This window comes from Sturnira hondurensis, unplaced genomic scaffold (assembly GCF_014824575.4).
Source record: "Sturnira hondurensis isolate 20B ecotype Veracruz unplaced genomic scaffold, ASM1482457v3 Scaffold0008196, whole genome shotgun sequence".
Classification (NCBI taxonomy): Eukaryota; Metazoa; Chordata; class Mammalia; order Chiroptera; family Phyllostomidae; genus Sturnira; species Sturnira hondurensis.
In genome coordinates this window covers 20,433,879-20,453,674 of record NW_028080827.1, presented here as the reverse complement: position 1 = coordinate 20,453,674, position 19,796 = coordinate 20,433,879, and the positions used below count along the sequence as shown (strand labels likewise).

General features: G+C 34.5%; 1 protein-coding gene across 3 annotated transcripts in view; it reads right to left on the bottom strand.

Annotated features, from left to right (window-relative positions):
• Positions 1–19,796, bottom strand: part of PIAS1 (protein inhibitor of activated STAT 1) — a 108,310-nt gene that overhangs the window by 35,096 nt on the left and 53,418 nt on the right. For all 3 annotated transcript variants that reach the window (XM_037054219.1, XM_037054217.1, XM_037054220.1), the window contains exons 3-6: positions 5,540–5,624; positions 5,249–5,296; positions 4,269–4,359; positions 3,450–3,584 (exon numbers count right to left, since the gene is read on the bottom strand). In XM_037054219.1, coding sequence (XP_036910114.1) covers positions 3,450–3,584; positions 4,269–4,359; positions 5,249–5,296; positions 5,540–5,624 — 359 coding nt within the window. The remainder of the gene's footprint in view (positions 1–3,449; positions 3,585–4,268; positions 4,360–5,248; positions 5,297–5,539; positions 5,625–19,796) is intronic.

Sequence of the window (19,796 nt, the reverse complement as noted above, 5' to 3'; positions counted from 1 at the left end):
GGCAGTTGTTACATTGTCCTCAGTAACTCTGGAGTACTACCTAACTCCAACTATTGATAGAGCATTACACCGTTTTTGTCAAATGCTTTCTTTGAAAGTCTTCAAAACTGTCTCTCAAAGTTCATAGGCCATTTTCTCCATAATTAAGATATAACCTATTTATTAGGTGCTTTTTATACCAGTATGTAAATAACTTCTCTGCAATAAACATTTAAGAAATGCTAAATGCAGTGACTACCTGAGGTAGGATAAGACGTTACGAAAGAGTATCTTTACAAGTTGAATGAAAACTAGTGATTGAGAAATAACTAATAAATTGTCTTCTGGACTTCGGAAAAGAGTAATTTTCTTTCAATGTTTACAGGTCTCTAACTCGTAGATCGGGAGTCTACACAAAGGTCTCACCTCACCGGGAAGACCTTCAAATTACTGAAGATGCTACCCTTTTTCTAAGATGCAGAAGCCCTTCCTTCCATGGGAAGAGTAGCTCCCTCCTCTGGTGCTGCGTGTGTACCAGCAACCACCTTCCCTCCTCTCCCGCAGTTTCAGCCTTGTTCTCAGTTCACTGTAAACACCCTGATGTCTACCACACTTCCCTGGCAGGCTATACTTTTCACACAGGGAGGAAAAAACCAAACATTTCAACACCCCCTTCAAAGAAGGTGTCAAAAGGGGGAAACCCAAGGTATACTAGAAGTGTAGCAATAAAAAGGATTCAGAAAAACCTAACGATATTAATTAGGCAAAGGAAACAAATGTGACCTTGGCAGATGTCAAAAAAATGGATAAAATTCAAAATCTGTTTCTCACAAGGATATCTACTAAAAGAGGAATACAGGAATGCATCACTGATGTAATAAGCTCTATCAGAAATTAATAATTATTATAATACTTAATGTTGTGACATAGTAGTATCCTCATTTACATAAGGAACAAGTGGAGAAATGTCCACTAGCACATTATTCAACATTGTTTTGAAGGTTCCAGCCAGCACAACAGAACAAGACAGTATGGCCCAAGTATCAGGATTATTTGTAAAATGATACATCTCAAACACAAACTACCTACCAAGAAGTAACAAGAAATCAACTAAAAAGTCACTGGAACCGGTTAATGACACAACCAGCTTTTAAACCAGCTTTTAAATAAATAAGACTTGGGGGAGTAATGCAGGAGGTACAAGCCTTCCTGTGATTACTTTCCAACCTGTCCACTCTCCTCAAAGCCCGTTGAATCTTTCACTCTCAGCAGACTTGTCTCACAAACCTAAGTCATCTGATCAGAACTCGCTCATCTCTCCAGTATCAACCACATATACTTATCCAGTCCTTTTATTCTTCCATTAAAAAACAGCTGTCCCTTCTAGCTATCCTGCATTACGATGCAGTTCACTATTGATTATCCCTTTTTCTCTTGTATATTTAATCTTTTCCTCTCAAAAGAATACCTGCCATCAACTTTAATACATGTTAAGGACTCTCCCATTAAAATAAAAAATAACTCTCACACTTCTCTCCAGCCACACTTCTATAACTCACTATCTCTACTGCCTCACCTCCACCTGGTCACCACCTGGCTTCTCCCACCACCCACCAAAAAGAGCCGACACTAAATAAAGCCACTTTTGTGTTCTTGATCCAAAGGGTATTTTTTAGGCTTCACCACACAACATCTGTTCAACACTGCTTACCACCTCCTTCCTTTTTGAAACTCTTCCCATGGCTTCTCACGCCCACCTTCTACAGCTGGGCCTTTCTTACCTCTCCAGCCTCATGTCATCTATTTCTCTGTGCCTTTCCCCACACTCGAGCCACAGCGCTCCCTTTCAGTTCCTTGAAAACAGCTGCGTTCATCCCCACCACAGGCTGTTGTGCAGGTTGTTTTCTGGGAACCTTTTGCCTGATTCCTTCTACCCTTCTCAGCTCTTAGCCCAGTTAACTACTTTATCAGGGAAGCCCTGCCTCACCTCTCTCTAGTTCAAAATATCCTTTAGTACAGTCTAAAATCACCATGCACCTCTCCCTTATGGTACTTAAGATAAACACATTCACATTTTTGTGTGTGACCACCTGACCCTTGGATCTCAGGCTCCAAGAGAGTAATAATTTTTCCCCTTGCTATGATACTATAGTATAGTTCATTGCATACAGTAAGCATTCAAGAAATTTCAATTGAATCAGTGAATAGATGTGAGCTCGTATCACAAAACTGAAGTAATTAAAAACATTCTGACATTGTTCCAAAAAAAGAATGCTAGTATAAGAAATAACATTTTAAAAGTTCAGAAACACACCCAGGATAAATAAAAATCAAATATATAATAATGGTGTCTTCTGAATAAGCATTTAGTTAGTGGTATTAGAACAAATGAACGACTAAAAGAATTAAAGTAAATCTTTATTTCACACCACACATAAATTTATGGATTACACATTTAAAGGTAAGACAAGAAACCTCTAAGTCTGGAAGAAAATAGAAACAAACAGTATTTACATAAGCTCGGGGAGGACCAGCAGACTACGCACTGACGGGGGCGGAGCACGAGCAAAGACTATAAAGGGGAAAAACTGGCTCCATAACCATTTAAATCTTCCACACATGAAATAACTACAGAAATAAAAATAAAAAGCAACTAAACTAAAACAAGTATTTGCAACATGGGAAGAAAGGTTAAGTCTTAATATATTAAGAACTCATAAATTAGTAAGAATAAGAAAAACAATATAGATATCAATATAATTTTAAAATAGAAATAATCACAAACATAAAATGTTAAATGTTGGTAATGGTAAAAGGAGTACTAATTAGAGCAATGTGGTGCCATTATTTACCTATTAAAATTCATAAAGATTTTTTTTAAAAAATGCAGTGCTGACGGGGTAGGGGTCAACAGGCAAGTGAATAAACACTGAGAGTCAGAGGATAAATCTGTATAATACATCTTTTGTAAGGTAACCCACCAATGTATGCAATTTTTCTTAAAATTCAGCATGCTCTTTGACTCAAGTAATTCCATTCTAGGAATTTACTCTAAGTAAATTATCAGGTCCCTAGGAAAACTATAGATACTAGTATGGTCTTCAAAATGCTCTTTGAAACAGTTATGAAATAATCAAAAAATAAATCAATTAAGTCCTGAACAACAGGAATTAGGCTAAATTATGGCACACGCACACTGGAATATAATGCAACCATCTAAAATCATGTAGATGAATATGTAACAATACAGGAAGACATTTATGATAAACTGCTGAGTGAAAGATCAGGTTATAAAACACTGGGACTTCACAATCCTATTTTGAAAATGGGAACATGTTGAAAATTCATTATGAGACAAAAATAAATCCCTCTGCAGCTCATTTTACAACACGATTTACATATAAGCTCAGGGAACCATGGAGATTAACCCATCATAATATAAAAACTTGGTATATAAAAAAACTACTTACTCTTCCAATTTCTGCAGTCCAAGAAACAACAATGGTGTTTGGTACTGTTGTGGACAATCGGACAAGTGAGGTGATATTAATTGGTCGGCTGGGTCGCTTTGGTTCCACACCATTTTTAGTAGGTGGAAGATAACCCTAAGAATAAAGTATAATTTATTTCTACTTATTATCTCTATAATCATTTCAACTTCCATTTTCAAAAACCGCTACAAACTATACACTAGAATATATGACTACTTCCATTAAAAAGTAGAGAAGCAAACATTTACAAGAATTGCCCGTGTTTCTCTACAACAACCCTATAGCCTCATGACACTAAGCCTGAAAAAAATATTGGTGACATATCTACACTTGATCCTAGCCAAAAGGCTAAGAAGCAAACATCAAAAGAGCTTAAAAATCTCTAAAATTACCCAAGAATCAGGATAAATCCATAAAAATCTTGAATAGGCATATATATACAAGGAACACTTCAAAGATAATTGGTAACAGCCCCTCCCCTCACTCCACAGCATTCTTCCATTCTACCATAGGCTTCCAGATGTACATGAATATAGCTGAGGTTTTACTGAAACAATTTCTTCTCCCCCAAATCCAGTGCAACATTAAGGCACCCAACTCCAAGTCCTAGATTTGGTCTCCACAGCTAATGTCACAGCTGTTAACTGCACCTAGTTGGTAAAAGCATTTCACTCAGTAAATATATATCCAAAATAGAGAAGTTTTCTCAATAAAAAAACTATGATTAACAACAGGTGTGGTGACCATTTAATACCTGTGTTGGCAATACATTTAGAAAAAATAGCTTTTAGAACTTACTGGAAGGCTGCAAGGTTTTGTATTCACTTTCACACAAAGATTGGGTGGGAAGTGATCTTCTTGTGGACAACTGGTTTCTGATAAACAAAACCTAAACAATAAAGAATAAGTTTAATTTCCTTTATTAAAATGTGATTTCATTAATATTTTTGCTCAATAACTAATCTAAAAGATGGTCAAACTTAATTTAAAAACTATCAGACTAGACATTTCATATGATAAATAAGCATATTTAAACAGGTTTAAAGTAAATAATTCTGTCAATATAGTTTCAGTGATCATGATTACCCACTTGTAGTTGTCTGCATAACGTTTCCAATTATTTAAACATGTTCTGAGGGGATGAAGGGGAAAGGTTTTATAGTTGAACAAATTTAAGTAATTCTGAATCAAAAAATGAAATTAAGTTTCCTTAATATAGAACTTCTCAGAGCTAGGCTAACATCCATTGTAACTTTTTAAGAGGGAGATATAATACACAGTATCTCCAAACTTTATTTGCCTATGGAATTTTTTGTTTATTTGTTTTTTGTTTTTAGCAAAATGTTCTAAGTCCATCCCCTGGACCTAATTCTACCTACTAATCAAGGCACTCCATGATTCCCTGAGAACCAAAGATGTTGAATAATAACATTACTTATACCCACATGTATTTAGAATACTATTTTAGAAACCCCATCCTGGCTGGTGTGGCTCAGTGAGTTGAGCACCTGCCTGTGAACCAAAGGGTTGTGGGTTTGATTCCCAGTCAGGGCACAGCCTGGGTTGCAGGCCAGGTCCCCAGTTGGGGGTGTGAGAGAGGCAACTGTTTCACGTTTCTCTCACACACTGATGTTTCTTTCCCTTTCTCTCTCCCTTCCCCCCTCTCTAAAAGTTAATAAAATCTTTAAAAACAAAAAAGAAAACTAGGTGAATTTTTAAAAATCTTTCAGGAATATTAACTTTTAAACTTTGGATATATACTATAGTCAACACTGTACCTTAACTGGACCTGCACTGTGAAGTCACATTTGGTCCCAGAAATATCCCTAGAAAGGACAGAAACAATTGTTTTTAAAATATGCACATGAAAGCTGAAAAGATACTGTTACTCCAGGTAGTTTTTCAAATGATCAAAATTACAACTGTTTTTAGGGTAACTAACACTATAATAGGATTTTCAATACTAATATTTGCATGACACTAATGCCCAATATGTTATTTTTAAAAATCACTTATAGACAAGACTGGACTTAAGGCCAAACTGCAAGTTACACTTGAGCTGAACTTACATCGAAGTACTGATCTGCTGCACTTGTTGCGGCGTCAATGCAAAAGCAAAACAGGTTTCTCGAAAGCGCTGACTGTTGTCTGATGCTAAAGAAAAAAGAAGAATTATACTTTTAATTACCTTCAAATTCATCAATAAAGAACACAATAAAAATAACTAAATGACCAATCACATGCCTTTCATTAACTGAGATATATTCTAGAGTTTAGACAACAAGGTAACCAAAGCACTAAAGAGTAAGAAATGTGCCAGTTGCAGGAAAAGGCAAACTCCTGAAAATACATCAGGACTCAGATTCAGAAAATATGTAATACAAGAAATACTAACAAAAAATAATCTAATTGTATAAAGTTGGCATCTAAAAAACACACTTGTAGATAAAACATGCTGATATTATTTTTACTTAAAGTAGAACATAAACCCACTTAAAGACCATAAAGTACATGGTTTCTGAGCTAAGTAACAAATACACACCTGGAGATCTGCCCAGGTAAGATGACATTTAGTCTTTAAGGCAAATTAAGATTTTCATCATCTACTAACTATACCATTCAAGTTTTACCTAATAAATATCATATATAGTTTCTTCTATGCTTAGGTGACTTGACTTCAGAATCTGCTTGTGGTCACTCACTATCTCAAAGATGGAAAGAGTTACAATAGAGGAAGGGACTAAAGAAAAGGGAGGGACAGAAAGGGAGGTGGAGAGAGAGAAAAGAGCCAAAGAACAAGCACAGGTCAGTGTAGAGCAGGGATTCATACAGCATGCTGCTGTGAGAAACAACAGTTCTATTAACTTTTAATACACACTATATATATGAAAAATCAGTGGTCAACATCTCTCTTGGTCACTAATATTTTCTCAGTGCTTGGCACAAGGAAGCACTGAATGATGGTTGACTGAAGAAAATAATATGAAAATTAAGAAAGAGCAGATTAAACTATTTAAACTGTACTTTTCCAAGGCAATTTTCTAGAACTAAAAGATCCATAAAAGCTATTACCAATGGAACTCCTGGCCTGTGGGCTACTTAAACCTGTGAAGAACAAGCTGAATTTGGCCAACTCCTGCTTAAAAACTGGGTTTGAGCCTACTTGCAAGCAACACTTCCTCTACAACCACCACCAAACTGCAGTATGTCACACTGCACAATCTGTACAAATGTTTAACTATGAGGAAAAAAAGGAGAAAAAGCACTGCTGCTCTTTATCTCAATATACAGTAGGAGTATCTGTTTCTGTTTTCTGTGTGGCAAAGTTTTTCTCTTAAAGAATCTATCCTCAAGAAATAGTTACTAACCAGAAAGTTATCTTAATCGTGAAGTATCAACCTGGCAAATGGCCAATACCCAAGGACCAGACAGTTTCCTCTCTCAGGCATAATGCAAGTAACTCCTTTGCTTCTTAGAGATTATGTCTCTATAAAGATTAAATTTAGTCCAGTAAGTTTAGCCTAATTTAGCTTTCTGGCTCCATTCTACAACAGTGCTAAAATAACTTCCCAAGTACAAACATTCGTATTACTCACTAGGCAACATTTCAGATTCATTTTAGAATATATGCATACAGTAAGTTTTCTACATGTACATGCAGATTTAGATAGAGCAGGTATGACTAAAATAATGAGGCAGTTTCTTGTGCCATACATAGAGTCAGGTTTATTACTTAACAATAACCCCTATTTACAAAACATCCTCTTTTATACACAAATTATAATGTTCACAGTTATTACCGTTTATCTGGAAAAGCATCTTTTTATGCTATGTAGTTTTCAGGCTTAATTTCTGTTATGAACACCAGTGAAGAATTTATAATTTGGGTCTTAGATAACAGAATACCTAAAAACTTAAAGCAAATTAAGCTATCAATATCCCTTCCAGAAATATTCAAGCCAAACAATCATAAAATCTTTATACTCTTAGAAGTTATCCAAAACAGTGACTTCCAGTGTTGGGTGTATGCACCTCAATGCTGTGTCTTGTGTGCACACAGACACAGGGCTGCAGGGAAAAATAAGTACTTAAAAAACAGGAGTTTTAAAAGTTGAGATTTTATATAAAATCTAAAATCTAGTTAATAAAAATACCTAAATTTTATATGAAAATCTTACACTTCTCTTTTTTGTGTTTTATAATATACAACATATAACAGTTTAATATATAACATATACATAGTATATGCTAAATTATTTTTCTGAGATAGCCATATGATCAAATTAGTTTGTAGACCACTGATCTGGAGTTAAACCTTATTTCAATCCATCCATTCACACTTTGAATCCTTTTAGAGACGAGGAAGAGTGGCCATTACCTTATCAAGCAGAAGATGGCTGGTGATGAACAGTTTAATTGTAAGAAAACTCGCCGCCCTATAGAGAGCAGCAAAGTTCAGTGGAAACAGATGAGATCGCATAGGCCTAGATTCCAAACTGGTTTTGCCACATATTGGCCATATGACCTTAGGTAGTTAGTTTCCCACTCTGAGTTTGTTCCCTTCAATATATAAAAACACACATACACACTAACCCTAATTGGGTTATTTTGAAGACTATAAACACAGTAAGGTATTTAAAACAACCAACAATTTCCTTTGCTGTCCCCTTTCCTCCTTATGCTCTTATATTGAATCGAAATATACACTGCTGTAACTTCCACCCATTGATGCCATATAGCATATCCAGCCATTTTTAAAAATATTTTAGACAGCATTAATGTGCCCCCCACCCCACTGGCTCTTCCCACTATGTTCCAGGGAATATTTCAGAATTACTCTCCACCCTAATAGTCTTTTTCCTCTATAGGCAAATCCCAGGTTGTCACACCCTAGAGTGGCAGCCAGAACTGGACACATTCTGTCATAGCATACATTACCAAATATTTGCAGCCCCTCTGTACTGGCCCACCCTCCAGGAGGACTCCACCTCCAATGCAAGAAAGGTGGAGGACTCCACCTCCAACATAAGCAAGAAATAAACCTCACTTGTTTGCCACTGAGATTTATGGTGTCTTGTAAGCTGACTGATATATTATTCCTGCCAGGATGTGATTAGAACAGTAGTTTTTTAATCAACAACCATTTAACATTGTTAATCCACACAACAATCATGAAGAAAAAGTATCTGCTCTTTTTTAGATTTAGAAATTGAGGTTCAAGTAGTAATGTAACTATCAACCCTCATATAAGTAGAACCAGAATTGGAACTCAGATCTACACATCTTCGAAGCTCATGTTCTCCTCATAATGTAGATCTATTAGTTCACCTAACAGGTGCTATACTTCTATAAATGCAGCCTAGTGTTATACTGGATCACAAAGAAAGAAGAATTACCCACGACCCCTCATCATAACTTATCATTTTTACATCAAATTATGTATATAATTTGAAGGCTTTCTCTTAAAAATTATCCTTGCCACAATTATATTTTTCAATTACAATCTGTATCGCTATATTTTAATTATTACATTGTATTCTATGTACAGAGTACATGAAAATTTTTATTACTCCCTTGATTAGTCATTTAGGTTGTTTCTAACTTCTCATTATGTGAAACAACTTTGTGAACACCTTTGAACTTACAGGCTCGTTTTCTGGAGGGGAGAGCTAGTACTTATTACTGTCTCTGAATCAGTCTCAGATGTGAAATTTTGGGGTCAAAAGGTATAGAGATTTTTATGGATCGTGACACATCAGAAGCAATTTTCAAATGGCTGTAACGTTTGTAACATTTTAAATAAAGTTAGTAATTTATGCATCTACTAATTGTACCCTGCTCTGGCCTACAATGGAGTTGTTGCTAATTTAATAGGTGGGTCCTGGTTACTCCTTAGTAATTTAATTTGCATTAAGAATTTCCCCATTTTTAGTTTCCTATTTAGTTGTTTAATCTTGTCCTACACCAATTTTTATATTTGCATAAGGGTTTGATATATAAAAACAGACCCTTGGAAATTTGCTGAGTGTATTTCTCCCAGCCTGCTATATTTATTCATTCTGGTTACAATTTTGTATGATGTAAAAGTTAAATTTTTATGTTGCCTAATCTATCAGTCATCTTTGTAAATTCTAGTTGCTCCCTTTCTTAGGTTCAATCAACAAAAATTCAATTCTTTGACCTGTTGTTTCTATGTAATTATTAATCCATCTGGAACTTATTTTAATATGTGATTTCTTAAAATCTAAACTTCTGCTACTACAAATTGCATACAGTTATACCAACACATTATTTGTTAAATAATCCTTCCCTATGGACATGAGTGCTTCCTTTATAATACATTAAATTCTTATATTCAACACAGTTTACTTCTGGGCTATTTTCCCAGTGATCTTTTTCATTTCAGTGCTAGTGCTCTACTTGTTCACTGTATTAGCTTCATTATGTTTTACTGTATCATAGCTAGGTTTCTCTCTCCATCTGTTCTTCTTGTTTCAAAACTTGAATGTAGACTCAAATATTTATTCATGTCCAACCTTCTGGCATTTCTATGCCACACTGAAAGAAGAGATGTCTTAGGCCACACATTAAATACACTGTGACATGTAATCACAAAAATATCTGATAATGTCTTAAGTAAATTTACAATTTTATGTTGGGCTGCACTGACAGCCATCCTGGGCTGCATGTGGCCCACCAGCTGGACAGCCCTGAATGAACTTCTGAATCCTTTGCTATGATTTTTAAAGCTCAGTGGTATTTTGAGTAGAATTACAATATACCTGTGGATTATTTTGAAATGACATTTTTATATCTTTAAATTTCTCATCCTCAGGTACAGTACCTGTGTCTGTTTATTCATTTCCTCAAGGTTTTATCACTTTTATTATACAAATTAGTTATGCCATTCCCATTAAGATTATTCTTATGCCAAATATTAATAATAGAACAAGATGAATAAATATTCATATAATGGAATACTCTGCAACCAAAAAAATACAGAAACATCAGTAACACCAAAAGCTGGTTTCTTTCTGAAGATCAATAAAATTGGTAAACCTCTAGGAAGACTAATAAGAAAAAGAAAAGACACAAATGACCAATATCCAGAATAAGAGGAGACATTACTATAAATTCTATAGACATTAAAAACATATAGGAGAATATGATGAACACCTACATGGCAAAACTTCTGACAACTCAGAAAAAACTTTCTTGAAAATTTCCAGAATGTATACTCAAGAAGAAAGAGATAACCCGAATAGTCCTATACCTAGCAAAGAAACTGAATTTGTAGTTAAAAATCTTTCCTGAAAGAAAACTCTAGGTCCAGGTATCTTAAGTCTACCAAATATTTAAGAAAAAAATAATACCAATTCTACATAAACTGAAGAATTGTCTCAAACTTTAGGAAGAAAGTAACATAAATTCTAGATAAACTCTTTCCAAAAAAATTAAAGAGGGAATTCCCAACTCATTCTATGAAGCCATTATTACTCAAGTACCAAAGTAAAACAAAGACATTATAAGAAAAGGAAATGAGCATAAACATAAATATTTTTTAAAAACTTTAACAGATCAAATCCAACTATATATTAAAAAAAGATCATAACCAAAGGAGCTTTATCTCAGGAATGTTGCTTCGACACTCAAATCACTGGATAAAACTAAAAATAAAACATCATATTGTCATTTCAATAGATGTAGAAAATGCATTTGACAATAATTCAATATCCATTCCTGATTTTAAAAATACTCTTAGAAAACCAGAAACAAAACTCAACTTCCTCAACCCAATAAAGAATTTACATGAAAAACTTATAGCCAACATTGTATTTGAAAGTGAAAGACTAAAACTTTCCCTAAAACATTAGGAACAATGCAATGATAGACACTTTCATTATTTCTATTCAAGAATGGGCTGGAAATTCTCACTACTGTAATAAGGAAAAAAATTAAAATCACCTGGATTAGAGAATAAGTAAAACTGTCTATCCACAAACAATATGATGACTGATGTAGAATGTCTGTTACAATCTACAAAAAACTAGTAGAAAAAGTTAATTTAGTGAGGTAAAGATGATATACAGAAGTCAGAAACTGACATTTAAACAACACATTTAGAATAGCATCCCTCTCATCAAAATACTCAGGTAGGGATAAATCTGACAAAATGGTGCAAGATCTGTGCACATAAAAATTCTAACCACTCAAGAGAAATTAAGGACCCATACAAATGAAGAGATATACAATGTTCATGGGTCAAAAGATTCAATGTTGTTAGGATATCAGTTCTTTCCAAACTGATCTATAGATTCAGTGTAATTCAATCAAAATTCTAGCTTTCTTCTTCTAATAAAGAAATAGACAAGGTGCTTCTAAAATTCATGTGGAAATGCAAACCACCAGAAGAGCCAAAACAACTTCAAAAAAGAACGAAGCTGGAGGGCTAGCTCTAATTGATTTCAAGACTTATTCTAAAGCTATAATAAATAAGAATAGTGTTCGTGTCAAGATAGAAAACAGATCTATGGAGCAGAATAGAGTCCTGAAATGTACCTACATATACATGAACAACTGATTTGTGATAAAGGAGCAAAGGTACTTTAGTTAAAAAAAAAAAACAACACAATCTTCTTTTTTTTAACTGAGGTAACACTGATTTGTAACATTATGTAAAAGTTTCAGGTAAACAGTCTTTTCAATGAATGGTGCTGTAAAAACTGGGTATCTATGTGCAAGAAAAAAAATGTCTGCCTCAAAAGAGAGTATAAGTGATAGATATTACAGAAAAGAATAGAGCAGCTAACTCCAGGGATTAGTCCCTCCTGCAAAACACCAATTAAGCTGGGAAAACATATCAGAATCAATGCATTTAGAAGTCTCTGGAACCTGATCAGATAGATACAGCAGCCTGGGGAATACCTGATGAAATTTGCTGAGAGAGCTGTGTGCGTGATCTAGGAACTACCTGCCATTCCTTAGCCTTAGTGGGGCTGTGAAGACTATGGCCCAAGTTCCTGGAGAGGCTGGTCAGTACAGACAGTAAGGACTTAGTCCTCCAAAATTTGGGGGTTGTGCATTTTGTTTGGTCTGGCAGTTCCCTGAGAGACCAGAGCAGATATTTCCCTTTGTTTCAAGACAGCATCAGGCTTCAGTAGCTTCCACAACAACATATATCAAAAGATTTAAAAGAAATTACATTTTGGGAGGGGGGGGGAATCCAAACATTTGGAGAGATCTGTCAGGTCACAGACTGACTAAAGAAGCAATGGAAGAGAAACTTCAGACTATACCCAACAAGAAATAAACACTTTGCAAAAGTAGTGTGGAAAAAGTCACTATACAAACGGGCAGCTACAGTCCTCAACAAGTAACAAAAGCAATCCCTGAAGAGAAGGAAAAATCTGATTTCCAGAGTTAACACAGTAAAATACTCAAAATAGCCAGATCTCAACAAAAAATTACAAGAATAGGCACAGAGGCCAAGAGAATACAAGTGCAAGCCCAGAAACAAACCATCACATCTATGATCAATTGATTTGACAGACACCCTATTCAGTGGGGAAAGAAGTCTCTTCAATAAATGGTGCTAGAAAAAAATAGATATCCACAGGTAAAAGAACGAAGTTAGACCTTTACCTTACATCATATACAAAAATTAACTCAAAATGGAACAAATGCTAAATTTAAGAGCTAAAATATAAAAATTTGAGAGGGAAATAATCTTCATGACTTTGTATTTTGCCAGGGTTTCTTTAATATGGTACCAAAGGCACAGGCAAAAGAAAAAAATAGATAAATAAGGCTTCATTAAAACATTTGTGCATCAAAGGACACTAAAATGAGAGTACAAAGACAGCTCACAGAATAGCCACAAATATCTTGAAATCATATCTATGATAAAGGTAGGAATGCCTGTAACTAAACAAGAAAAAAACAAACCCAATTAAAAAATGGCCAAAGAACTTGAATAGGTATCTCTCTAAAGAGTATATATAAAAGGACAACAAGGCACATGAAAAGATACTCAGCATCAATAGTCGTTAAAAAAAATGCACATCAAAATCACGTATCACATACACAAAACCAGATCCCGCTTCACACTGACTAAAATGGCTATAATTAAGAACAAAACAAAATAAAGTAAGTGTTAGTGAGCATATGGAGAAATTGTAACTCCTCCTCATACCTTGATGGTGGGAATATTAAAATGGTGTAGAAGTTATGGAAAACAATTTGACAGTTCCTCAAAAAGGTGAACACAGAATTATCCTAAGACCAAGCAATTCCACTCTCATATATACACTATCCCCAAGAGTTAAAAGCAGGGATTCAAATAGATACCTGCATGCCAGTGCTCATAACAACTTTATTTGTGATAGCAAAAGGTGAAAGGAAGCCAAGTGTCCATCAACAGATGAATGAACAAATGTATATCCATTCAATGGAATATATTTCTCAGCCATAAATATAAAGATTTTTTAGGTTGACTTTTTAAAAAGATTTTATTTATTTACTTTTAGAAAGAAGAAGGGAGGGAGAGGAGAGAAACCTCAATGTGTAGTTGCCTCTCCTGGACCCCGTACTGGGGACCTGACCCAGAACTCAGGTATGTGCCCTAGACTGGGAATCAAACAGGCAATCCTTTGGTTTGCCAAACCAGCCAGGGCAGGAATAAAGTTTTGATATGTGCTGAAGCATGAATAAACATTGGAAAAATGATACTAATTATAAAATTATAATAATTTTATTATAGTATAATAAATTACAACACCATACTGTATTTTCTAATAAATATAATATTTAATGTTATTTATTGTATAATTCAATTAGTATAATATACAATTAAATATATAATTTAATATTATATAGTACTGATACATAATATCACATAATATATAACAAAACTAATACAGTATAATAAATTATAGTACTGTACTATAAATTATAATACTGTATAACAATAAATTAGAATACTATTTTTATAGTATAAAATTATTATAAAAGTTATAAGACATGCAATCGGGCAAATACTATATGATTCCAGTTATATGAAATATCTAGAAAAAGCAAATTCATAGAGATACAAAGTAGGTTAGGTGTTACTACCGGCTGGAGGGGGAAGGAACAGGAAGGTGCTACTTACTGCACAATGGGCATGAAGTTACTGTTTGTGGATATAAAACTTTTCAGAAATAGTGGTAATGGTTGCACAGCATTGTGAATGCAATTAGCACAGTGAATTGTACACTTAAAAAAAGCAAATTTCCTTTTTATTGTATGTATTTACCACAATAAAAAGATCAGTAAAACATAGACCGAAATGTAAAATCTAAAACTACAGAAGTTTTAGGGGAACACATGAAAGAAATCTTTATGACCCTGGGTTAGGCAAAGATTTAAGTTATGATACCAAAAGCACAATCTACTTTTTACACTGATAAACTGAACTTCATAAAAATTAAGAACTTATGCTCTTGAAAAGACATAGTTAAAGGAATGGAAAAAGCCACAGAATGGGAGAAAAAAATTACAAATCACATACCCATTAAAGGACTTGCAGCCAGAACATATCAAAAACCCTCACAAGTCACTAACAAAAAAGCTAATGATTTCATAAAATTTAAAATGGGCAAAAGATGTGAATGGATACCTCACCAAAAAGAAATATATGGATGGCAAAAAAGCACATTAAAAGATGTTCCATGTTCTTGGTCTGTGGGATATGCAAATTAAAACCACAAGGAAGTACACACTTCACAGAATATCTACAATCTTAAAAATGACAATACTAAGTACTGACCGGGATGCAGAGCAACTGGAAAGCTCATACACTGGTGGGGAAAATGTAAAGTGGCCCAACACTGTCAAAAACAGTTTAGCAGTTGCATAAAAAGTTAAACCTGCATCTATTATATGACACTCCATTCCTAAGTAATTTACCCAAAGAAAACAGTAAGTATATAACCATACAAAGGTGTGGGCCAAAATTTTCCTAGCAGTTTTCTTTTCAACAGTCAAAGTTTAGAAACAACCCATGTGTATCAATAGGTGAATGAATGAATGGTGTTATATCCACAAAATGAAGCACTACTTAGCAATAAAAATAAATTACTGATACACTGGACTTAGGTAAATCTTAGAATGTCACCTTAAGTACAAGAAGCTAGACCTCCTCTAACCCAGAGTATACTATACATTGCATGATTCCACTACATAAATGGAATCATGCAGTGTAGATTCTAGAAAATCTAGAAAATTCTAGAAAATGCAAAGTAACCTATAGTGACAGAAATCCAATCTAGGGTTTGGGTGGGAATGGAAGAGGTAGCTGGGAGGGATTACTGACTTTGGGTAGTGATGGATATATTCATTATTGGGACTGTCATAATGTCACCCAGTCAACATGTACTAAACTATACACTTTAAATAGTTAAATACAGAAATGTAATTTATGGTATGCCAAGGATATTTTGATAAAGTTGTTTAAGAAAGTAGTGACTAAAGCAAAAAGGAAAAAAAGGGCAGAAGGGTTGAACAAGAGAACTATGGAGAACTGGTACTTACATTTAAGGCTCAAGTCAAGGAAGAACTGGCTAAAAATTCAGAAAGAAAAGTAGGAGGAAACAGCACTCTTGGTACCAAGGGGAGAAAGTTATTTCAAAGCCAGAGGGGACAGTGTTACATGCTCAGAGGTCAGCTAAGATATGAACTGAGAACTGGATTTAACAGCCAATGAGTCACAGTGATCTTAGCAGGGCATGTTTTCGTGGCATGTCAGAAGCAAAAGGCAGACTGCAATGGCTTGCAGTGTGAATGGTGTGTTAAGTCATTGCTTGATTTTATTTAACACTAAAATATGAAAGCTTTACTTGTTTTTCTATCTGAAATATCAAATTACACAAAAGTCTCAGATTTGTGAATTATTACCATACTATTTGAATTGTTGTAATCAATCTTGAAAGCCTCTAAAACTTTATAGTGTAGAGTAATTTAAAGTTTTGCTAAGAAAGGAGTTTGCTTATTGGCTGCTTTGAGGATGCAGAATGAGTGAGTATCCTCAGCCTCTCAATGTGACCTGAATTTTATACTTGTCAGTAGCTCTGGTTGAGGGTAAAAACAGAAGTCACTTGGATTTTCACTTTATGTTCCAATTTAGAGAAAAGATGAAATGTTCTAGTGGTGGCTCATAATTAAGAATACGTACAAAGGCCACACTTTAAAATGTTCTCTTGTGAATGTTAAGGGCTTTTTGTGTTCGTGGTAGATTCTCAACAATCATACCCTTATAAATATTAATTACTAATGTTTCATTTATAAGAAAAGCATTTCCTACAATATGCAGAACACAGTTATAATTCAAAATACACAAAATATGCAGAGAAAGTTAAGGTTTTTGAAATTTCCCCCCTTTTTACATGTTGTCCCACAGAGAGTAAGTTAGACTTAAAAAGAAAAAGAGGAATCATGTTGCAATTTACATAAACTCAAAACACTGCACAGTAAAACCTAGATACATAAAATAAACAAGGTTATTGAGATTCTGATGATAGAAACACTGAGCTAATCTAAGTGGCTTGTACTTTCAACTGCTCTAAAAATATTCACTATTCCACCTCACCAGCAGAAAGAAAAGCTAAAAATAGTCATCTTTCTGTGATAGACTATTTCTTGCTGTCTTGGGGAAAGTGAAACTAAAGTATCTATCTACAAATGTCAGCCTTAAAATCTTTAATGAGCTCTCTGCTTTATTCACACAAACAAAAACCTGGATAACTATGTAATTTTTAAAGACATAGCTGGAATGACAGTTACATTGATTAGACTGCTAACAAAAATTAAGACAGCTCAGTTGGACCCCCAAGTTCAGAGCACATGTAAGAAGCAACCAATGACCACGTAAATAAGTGGAACAAATTTTTCTCTCTCTCTCCCCGCCATTCTCTAAAAACAAAAAGATAGAAAGTTGAAGAAAATTTGTTTCCTCCAATAAAAGGCACATACTAAATTATCAACTGGAAGTTTTTAAAGCAAATAGTATTAGTGTCATGAGAACAGTCATAAAATATTAAAGGAGAAAAGGCAAGATATAAACTTGATATGTACAGCGTTAAGTACATTTGTGTGTATAGATATATGCATTCAAAGGTCAGTAAGACTGAGTAAAAACTGATTGCTTTGTAACTACTTTAAACATTCTTCACACTAAAAAACCATGTATCACACACATTAAATATATAGCTGGAATGTTCTATTACTACATTGAGAATTTTCATGATGTCCAGTATTTTCCAATAAAACCTGAATGAAGTTTTTGGAGTATAACAAAAGTTACACATGCATTTTTCCATTAAGAACAAAAATTACCAATACTCACAATTGTCACATGCAATATTATTGGACTGTAGCTCTATAACACCCTTTAATTTCCTTTTATCATACTTTAATTACATCATTAATTTACATTAATAAACTCAGTCTCAGTACACTTGTCTGTTCTTCTTTCATCATCTTTATTCTCTGGGGTTTAACTCTACCTGTTCTATTTGTCTGTATCTTACAGCTCAGTTTACTGAGTTAGTAGTTGGTCTCTTGATAGACTTAATGAAATGAGCCTATATAGACTCTTCGGAAACTTTAAAGCTAAAAGTACAGTAAATATTTTATCTGGCCCATCCATTCTATCACAGCTGGCAGGCTATCAGGCTATTTTAAGTCCAGTGGGGTTAAGAAACAGGACTGGGTCAAACCAAGACAGTCAGCTATGAACCAAGTCTGATGATCAATGTTTTAACGCAAAAATAGAAAAAGGAAATGGACTGTAATTGGGAAGTTAGTTTTACAAAAATATCTTTTCATGTTTTTTTTCTTGCTGGTAATATACAACCATTCCAAGTTAGGAAAAGAAATATAAAATTCTGCTACTTGATGATAGTAGCTAGAAAGCAGTTTGATATATATTCTTCCAGGCATTTTCCTATATATACATACATCTAAACATAACACACACATTGTTTTCCACAAAACTGTACTGAATATCTTGTCACTTAAAAATGTATAATAAAGAAAATCTTCCCATGTTGATAGCATACCTTTATCATCATTTTGAGTGGTTACATGGCACAGGTGGCAAACACAAGGCCCACGGGCCGAATCCAGCCCTCCAGCTTGTTTTATCTGGCCTGGCGCCTTGTCTCTACCAGGTGGCAGTGCAGAGATCTCGCTTAACCATTACATAGTAGTTACATTCATACAGTCCTAAAATTACAACTGGCCCTTTGAAGGCAACCGTGTGGCCAATGTGGCCCCAGGTGAAAATGAGTGGACACCCGTTACACGGTATTCTATTATATAGATGTCGTGTAATTTACCCACTCTCCTACTGCTGGGCGTTGAAGTTATTTCCAACTTTTCCTTCCAAAACCAATGTTTTGATGAATCCTTTCCTCCCTCCCTAAGTGTGTATGTGTATGTTTTTTCTATAATCTTTATTCCCTTAGGACATTCCCTTACAAAAGGAATGAGTGGGTCAAAAGATATACACATTATCAAACCTTTTGTACAAGTTGCCAAACTGTTTCCAGAAATGTTCACTTACGTAAGTGGTATATGAGAGTTCTAGATTTCCTTGCCAATACTGGACAGTAGGTAAAAAAAGCCTTGTCTTAAATTTCCATTTCTTTGACTACTTTATAAGTTGACTACTTTCCATACCCTTATTGGTTTTACGTTGTGAATCACTCTATCTACTGTATTAGTCATCTCTTAATTTTTTCTTTTGATGTTTCAAAACTGAGAAATGATTACTACTTTTAATGAACTTGACCTACATAACAGTTTCTTTGGCAGAGGGTAGGTGAAAACCTACTCAGAAAAGGTTCACAAGAAAAAGGGAAGAAAAATAATCAAAAACAGTATATCAATACAACCCTGGCAAGGAATTTTGTGGTAAAGGAAATGAAAATGAAGGTATAGCTGGAGGGAAATTAAGAGAAATGTAGTTTGTTTTTAAAATGAGGAAAGTTAGCATGAGGTTGTATATTAATGGGAATCATCTAGTAAAGAGGCAAATAATTGATGATATAGAAGTGAGAGGGAAGAATTACTAAGTAATATCCATGAATAAGCAAGTGAATGGGATCTAACGCACGACTGTAAGAACTGGCCTTAGCCCAGAGACTAAAGAGTTCATCCAGGGTCACAGGAGAAAATGAATAAAGCATACTGTCCAAGATGCAGATAGGTGAGTATAGGTACTTTTGATGGCGGGAACTTTTAAGAGTTAACTTTTGATTGGTTCTACTTTCTCAACGCAGAAGAAAT